This window comes from Durio zibethinus, chromosome 1 (assembly GCF_047325235.1).
Source record: "Durio zibethinus cultivar Kanyao isolate XHJ-2024 chromosome 1, ASM4732523v1, whole genome shotgun sequence".
NCBI lineage: Eukaryota > Viridiplantae > Streptophyta > Magnoliopsida > Malvales > Malvaceae > Durio > Durio zibethinus.
This window is the reverse complement of record NC_143162.1, coordinates 25,607,348-25,615,560: the sequence shown is the minus strand read 5'-3', so window position 1 is coordinate 25,615,560 and position 8,213 is coordinate 25,607,348. Positions and strand designations below refer to the sequence as shown.

General features: G+C 33.4%; 1 protein-coding gene across 4 annotated transcripts; it reads right to left on the bottom strand.

The window, feature by feature from the left end:
• Positions 1-205: 205 nt before the first annotated feature.
• Positions 206-7,214, bottom strand: LOC111312182 (polypyrimidine tract-binding protein homolog 3). 4 transcript variants are annotated; one of them, XM_089763593.1, is made up of 15 exons: positions 7,091-7,214; positions 6,554-6,620; positions 5,719-5,790; positions 5,548-5,624; positions 5,390-5,471; positions 3,909-4,032; positions 3,509-3,573; positions 3,353-3,402; positions 3,142-3,183; positions 3,001-3,052; positions 2,812-2,878; positions 2,713-2,726; positions 1,959-2,066; positions 1,713-1,856; positions 206-827 (listed from the first exon to the last, which is right to left on the bottom strand). In XM_089763593.1, exons 2-15 carry the CDS (start codon positions 6,608-6,610, stop codon positions 423-425), a joined length of 1,359 nt encoding a protein of 452 aa, XP_089619719.1. In that variant the 5' UTR covers positions 6,611-6,620; positions 7,091-7,214; the 3' UTR covers positions 206-422. The 4 variants fall into 4 exon arrangements, with proteins under 4 accessions (XP_089619719.1, XP_022767954.1, XP_089619723.1 ...); XM_022912219.2 differs by having other exon boundaries at positions 2,854-2,878; XM_089763597.1 differs by lacking the exon at positions 1,959-2,066.
• Between the last annotated feature and the right edge of the window lie 999 nt (positions 7,215-8,213).

Sequence of the window (8,213 nt, the reverse complement as noted above, 5' to 3'; positions counted from 1 at the left end):
GTCTTAATGACTGGAGGAAAACACATCCAGGTATAGCGCGCGGATACAAACAGAAATGGACCAATTAGCCTGGATTACGAGAATTATACAACACTAATACAAAGACTCCCCCAAATGCAATTGCAGCTCTCCCCCCCCCCTACTCCTCAAGATTGATCATTATCCGAATAATAAAAAATCTACCCAGAAATTTTAGGAACCTAAAGAAATTAAGTGGTACACCTTTAGTGCATTAGAGATAAGAACAAATAAGGGAAAAAAATACAAAAAAAAAATAAAAAAAGTATCCAGCACCATAAAAGCAATTAGACTTGCGTTACATGAAAAGAGAGATAAAAGACGACCTACAACCCCATATAATTATCCTAGGCTATCTTGAATCCTTAATGCTAGTACCATCGCAATTCCTTACCGTTAAACTATTACTGTGAGTTCTCTCGTATCGTCTGCAACTGAGAAAATGAAATTCGGATTATTGACCCACCAAGTGAGCTTGCATGCTTGGACACAAGGGCTTCAGTAGCTTGCTCCTCCGTTTCAAACAAAACTAGGGCTTGCTTCTTTCCGTTCATTTCAAAGAGCTTGGTATTAACAATGTTGCCATGTTCTGCCAAGTGATTCACCATTTCCTCTTCAGTGACATCCTGAGGTAAAGTGGAAAGATGAACCATTTTTGTTGGGGCACAGCAGTAACGATAGTTCTTTGCAGCATTGCGATTAAAGCGGTTGAGACTTGAGTTCACATATTCATGTGTGTCAGCACCCTGTGTTATGTTTGGATGTTTTGAAAAGTTGACCTCCAGTCGCTTCCCAAATAGCATAGCCCCCTGAATCTCAAATTGAATGTGTGTGAGTACCCAGTAAGAATGAATTTTAATTCAGCACCATGCATAATCGTACTGGCACCATAGACAGACAATAGTCAACAATAAGACCCGATGAGAAGCACAATGTTGAACATCTAAAAAAAAGAAGTTCAAAGGTTAAAGAGATATGCTCATTGTTGTTGGATAGTGCATTTAAGTGTAAAGACTCGTACAGAGAGGAAGGTAAAGAGCGCAAGATAATTCCATTTGAAGTATACGTCTAAAGAACAGGGAGTTAACCATTCAGCTTATTAAGTGGTGAGTTTCTGAGATATACCTTGCCACATAAGAAGGAAAAAATTAATTTATAAAATGTTCATTCCAACATAGACACGGAATCAGATGCATAGAAAAAAAGATAAAGACAGAGTAAAGAGAAATTCCTCCAGATTATGAATTAGTCTGGCCAATAGTTTTACCATTTAGAATGACATAAAGGCACATAATTGGATAGAATCAGGGACTAGTGACGTAAAAACAAGCAGCTCACATTCCTAAGAAAACAGCTCTTTTTTTTATCATAAATAACCTTTGCACACTGCAAAATCAATAACAAACCAAGCATTTTCCAACTACACAAGGTCAACTATATGCATCATAGTAAGCCACTATATCGCATTCCAAATCATATGATTTAACAAGCCTATTGTGAGAGTCGTCTTGAATAGACCATAGTGTCAAAGAATGATCAAGCTAGCCAACCTTGTACATCGGGAAAGAATAAATTGTGATTAACATCCAAGAAAAGTATCAGTGACTCGTAATCAAAGAAACTTTGAGATAAGTTGTTTTTCAATAAGAAATAAAAATCCATGAACTGCATTACAAGAGATTTAAAAGCCAAACCTTGAGAAAATGTACTGCCAGTTCAGCCTGGAAGCCATCACCCATCTGGACAAGAGCATGATCTGGTTTGTTGCGTAGAAGCTTAATTCTCACAATGTTTCCATAGAGTGAGAACAAGTTGAATAGTTTATCCTCATCTATTCTCTGAAAAAAGATGTTAATTGTCAAGCTCAAAGATAAGAAGAGTCCATAGTAATTTTGTAATTCAAACAAAAACTTAATAGAAAAGGATGGCAACTAGATTACATCAGGATTTAGATTGGAAACAAGCACTGTACACCTATCATTTGTCCCACTTATTCCTGGAGGCAAACCTCCTCCAAAAGCCGCTGCAATTGCAGCTGCATTACCCATCTACATTTCACAGAGGAAAGGGGGAAATCCAATCATTAAATGTGGCGTATTTCAAAGATAAAATAAACAAACAAATATTTTGCAAAATCCATGCATGATGGAAATTGACATACACCCTTCACTGGAGTGCGACAACTTTTGTTTCCATCAAAACCCTTAAATAGGTTAAAGGAATTGTAACAACAGAAAAAACAATGTTTAGCATGTTTCTTTCTTTTACTTATTTATTTACCCTTTTCTCGGTTATGCCAAAAGTCTAAATTCTTTGATGTGTCCAGGTAAAGGAGGTAGGAGAATAAAATGCATAAGAATTTAACATAGTTGAATGTGATATCAACTAGCCCAAATTATGTCCAGAATCCAAGTTCGATAAAACCCATTTCTATTGTCAAGAATATATTGCATGTTCTAATAGTCAATCATGAAACCAAACAAGAAAAATTAGATGGTGCTCAAACGAAATTTGGAGTGCAGAAAAAAGCAGATGTTTATCATATTCCAATTGAAACAAGAATTTAAGAAACAATAAAGGTTAGTAGGCAGACATCCAGAGTGTTCCCACCAAATAACATAAAGATGATAATACCCCCAAGAACAGAAAGAATCCTCTCATATATATCTAGACCATTATCTGAGCAATACCCACCTGTGGAAATCCAACTGAAACACAGGAAAACCAACAAGTTTCAGTTAATAATGAAAATAATCAAATAGAGGAAAAATAAATGAATCAATGTACAGGTACCAAATATAGCAGCTGGCCTAGCTCCATGAGCTTCGTACATACCTCCTACATCACCATACCCAGGATGCTGCATTGAAAAAATTATGCAAATTAAAATCATTAAGGAAATAAGTGCTAAAAACAACCGCAAACATGCACATACACACAGAAGACTTATGTCAAAAAGGAAGTTGCAAAAATAGAACATACCTGTGAGGATCTGCCCTTCTGTTCTGTTGGCAGATTTGGGTTTGTGAAGTCCCTAATTAAGAAGGGAAATACAATGTTTAGTAGCATCAACATGAAAATGTCAACAATATATAAAAGATTAGCAAGTAGCCACTAACATACCTCGATCGATCATTATTGTAATGGACTTGTAATTCATCAAGGCTGGAATTAGAAATGAATAATAAATCAATAACCAGCAATGGTTTCTTAAGAAGTATAATCCAATCAGACCAAAGCAAATCGAACGTATAATCTAAGAAACAAATGATCTTCCACGCCCACATGCCCGAGACCCCAATAATGATATGATTGTTACTTGTAGAAGACCTACTTTGAAAATTGTATATCCAGCTGACAGCAGCCATCATAAATATTACGGCCCTACAAAACAGTGAGACATTAAGCCTACTTCCAAATGCAAACTACCATATAAAATTAGATGAGTTTAACATCCAAAATGACTAAAGAATTATAGAACTAAATATACCTGAAGAGAAGTTCTAGCTGAGACAGCACTCTGACGTCCTTGATACTGGATCAGGGCTTGAAAACCTATACAGTTTGCAAGAACAGGATGAAGAAGGGAGGAAAGACATTCAGAAAAATATAAGTTAACTGGAAAAAAGTGAGGCCATGACCATGTGTCCAACATCTAAGGTGTAGACATTCACAAAAATCACTACAAAAATAATAGAAAATGGAAATGTAGAAACTTCACAACTGTGAAATCATTTCTTAATATACTGGACTTTAATATAAATATTTTTTCCAAAAGGCCCTTTCAAAAAAAAAATTAAGTATCCAATCCATCTAGATATTGTGCAAGAGTTCAGGAAGCAGCTTTACAAAATAGAAAGATGGAAAGAAAAAGAAAACATAAAGCTGACCAGCCGACTTCTGAAATGTGACGATCTTCTCCACAAATCCATGAGGAGAGAAAACCTGGTGTAGCACTTCCACAGTAATAGGATATAGCATATGATGGATAGTAACCAGCAGGATTCGATTTGGCTGAGCATCCGAAGTGTGCCCAATGGCAGACCCGCATATAGACACGAGAGAAGAGTATAAATGGAGAAGTATAGATAGAGATAAGAATAATAAGGAAGCATGGACAAAGAGAAGAAGATCAAAAGAATACAGAAACAATCATTGAATATGCAGCAAAAAGACCTTTAAAATACTAAAATTGAAAAGAAATATACAAAGCAAGAAAGGAAAGTCAAAAAGAGAGGGAAAAAAAAGGCAAAGAGAGATTTATTCTAGTTATCTCATACCTACATACTCGAGGTTAGTTGGGGAACAAAGAAATTTATTACCTTAGATATTATGCACCCTAAAGTTGGACAATGTGATGCATAAAACTAAAAGGACAAAGGACTGGGGCATTTCTTGTAGCTAAAATTAAAATAAATAGATCATAGCCAATAATCCACAATTGTGTAACGCCCCAAGTAACTTAAACCGAAATAGCTTAAATGCCAATTTAACTTTCAAACCTTTAAATGTTTCTCAATATAGATTAAAGGTTCAAATTTTCCAAAAAGAAGAAAATTCAAACAAAATAAGACAAACTCTTGTCAAAAATACAACCAGAAAGTAGGATGTATTGCACTAAACACAGAACACATCGGATGGAATGCAATATATAAATTTGCTAAGGCAATGCAATAAACAAGCAGATCACATTTTATCAGTATCACAGCTGAATTATCAACAACATACGGTGCCAAATACACTTCATAAAGGAAACCTAGAAATCAAACAGCTACTACCCCATATCCAACCACCAATATTACCGGTAGGAACTTAATTAAAATGGTTCCCCTTTCCAAGTCACTCAGTTATTAAAAACAAAACTCCAGCCTTTCATCCTATGAAATTAATCAAACTTTCAGTGATCAACTATGGAGTATTTTTCCACAGCAATCAATCAAGTGTTACTCCCCATGATAAAATTTAAGGATTATTTAGAAATTCAGGAGAAGACCACATTCTTTACTTGCTTAGCTTTAGAAATCAAACTGCCTCAAATATTGTTCAACTTAAGGTTTTCCTCATAGTCATTTTACTCTATTGTAGTACTCTCCCTATATTCAACATGGTGCATCAGTCATTCCAATAGGCTTAGGTTCACTATGGAAACTTTGCCTCGAGATTAATGAATGATCCTTATTGTCAAAGATGATATCGAAGACAAAAATTGACAATTAATAAAAAAAAATTCATATCCAGTTCTTTGCTAATCCAAATGCCAGAAATACAAATTATCCCACAGAAACCACTTCATTTAAACATCTTTCTCCATAAAGACCAATAACTATACTTCATTTTGTATCCATTATATATAATATGCTAACTTACTAACCTCATCACCTCGTCCTTGAGCATTCTGATCCATTGTTGTTAGTTCCTGATGTGATGAGAATTGAACATAAACATTCCGCCCCCTGGAACATTATCGAATCATGCACAAGGATTTGAAAGTAAGGATCCCAAACAAAAGCAACTAAAATACTTTTATACCTAATAGTTGGCTGAACATTAGTGTAGAACTGCAATGCATTGATGGCTGAAGAAATATCTTGCATTTGAAGAAGAGCCTAAATACAACCAAAGAACAAAATATCAAGTATGGGTATGGATAAACTTTCAACTTTAAACAATTATATCTACCACAAGGCATCAAGCAAAAACCTGATTCTTTGCACGGAGCATTACAAGCTTTGTTATCACTCCGAATGGCTGGAAAAGTTGAAGCAAATCATTCTGAAAGAAACAGAAGGAGAGAAATCAGATTAAATACACGTTTAACAAATGAAGAATATGAAGTAAAGTTACAAAAATAAATCTTATGCTATGCATTGTCATTGCAGCAAGCAGCATTTTTATCCACTTTAAAGAAATAAAAGTGTCTTCGGCACACTGACTGCTGCTATTGTCTCCCTCACTAAAGTAATTGTCCCAACTATTTCCTTCATTTTAAGATGAAAACCAACATGCATGTTTATTACTAACTTAAGCATCATAAGTTAGACAACAGATAATTTTGTTTGTTTCAAGTAAAAATTCATTTTCCATTATAGTATTAAGACTGCAGAATCACATTTCTCCATCTCGCCAGCCCAAATTAAAACCCTTCACAGTTAAGCACAACTTTTTACAAGCGGAACAGAATCTTTGACGGTAAGGAAAAAAAAACCACAAGTTTGTTCATAAATACCATGGATTTAGGAAGTAAATCTCACATAGAAGTTCCATTTTAAATAGTAATTTTCTTTTTATGGGAATGGGAATTCACAAATGCACCAAAAGTTTTAACCTTTTTTGTTTGATTGATTTTATCTGATTTGAAACAAATTCTTTTTGTTTGCCTTAGTAAAGCATATGCTCTAAAAACAACCATGATCAGTCAAAAAAAGAAAAACATTTTGATTACTAATGGAAACGGAACCTTAGTCGTACAGGCATAGAGGGTTTACTTCAGAAGAGAAAGAGTAAGCAAAAAAAAAAAAAAAGAAAGAGCGTTTACTTCAGAAATTTCGTGGCCTACGTTGCGAACATGAATGACTTTAGAAGGTTCCGCCATTGGTAATGACCTGCAACAAACTCAAACATTATCAATTTTCTTTCATTCACCATTTTTCCTAACAATATCTTTCTATCCAAATTAAGCAAAACACAATTTCCTCACTAAAATTAAGCATTTTACTGCAGCCCATCTGACAGTCAAATCGTTCAAATTCAATGAAAAACCAACAAATAAATGTGACTTCTTTTTTTAAACAGCCGGAGAAAAAAAAAAAAGTTGAGATGCGTGGGAAACAGTGTAAGTAAAAAGAAAAAAAAAAACTAACAGTCCGGTCGGCTGGAAAGAAATCAAAAGAAACGCACTAGAAAATTTTAAAAAGGCAAAATAAAAACGGATGCTTTGATTCTGACAAATGGAGAAATTAAATTGCAATAAAATGATTTTTTTAATAATTTTTAGAAACAAAAGGGGCCGTTATATTTAGTTAAAAAGTGAAAACACAGTTAGATCAGAGAGAGAGAGAGAGAAGGAACTTGCCTGAGAAAGAGAAAGAGAGAGAGAGAAAGAGAGAGAGGAAAAGGGAAAGGAGAGGAGAGGAAAGAGGGGGATTTGAGAGGAATCAAAGAAGAGCTATAGAAGTGTTTCTTCGCATGTTTATTTTGCCCTATCTCTTTCCTCTTTTCGCCCTAAAATACCCCCTCGCTGCCCTTGCCCACTCCCACCCAAATTACGCAAACAAAATTACCCATAATTTTAAAAGAAAAAAAAATAAGCAACAATCCAAATTTCGCTTTTTTTTTTTTTCTTTAACAAAAGAGAAGTTAAACGCTTACACTACTCAGCTTCGTGACCTAAACAAATTTATAAGATTATCCTATAAAAACTTAAGTAAATCATTTAGAGGAGAATGAATCAACTGAATTTTAAAATTTTTTATCCAAAGCCAAGCTAGTTAAAAAAAAAGCACAGAAATTCACTTCTATATACACGTGTTTCAAAGATCAATTTCAATCCCTTTTCACCAAATTTTGGCATTCATGAATCGTTTGATAGAGCGAGTGTTTTGTCATTTGGTAATTACAAGATTTTCTGAACTAACATGGACTCAGATTCAATGATGATATTCCCACAATCAAAATCCCAAGCGACCAACATACCTGTATAGATAGCAAAATTTTTGCTTTAATAATAGAGCCTTAGTCCAATCTCCTAGTGAACCTCAACCACCTCGACTATCTTTGCATAAACCTCTTACGTTGTTTTTTTTCTTTTCTGCTATTATTATTATTATTATTATTATTATTGTTACATGAAAATAAATATAATAATTTAAAATACTATATAATAATATAATTTAAAAATAATTTTAAAAATATAAAAAATAATATGAATTAAAATTTTAATAAAAAATATATATAAATTTAACGTAAATAAAATATTTTTTATGTCAACATAAATTAGAATACAAAATTTTTGTATAAAATACTATGTAAATATATAAATTATCAATTTTTTATATTATGTAAATAAATAAATTGCTAAATCTAATAAGAATAAAATTTTTAAGTAATTGTTGAAATTTAAAAACTTGAATAAGGTAACTTTTTCTAACTTAATTTCTTATTCTAACTTAATTTCATATATATAAATCTCACATATG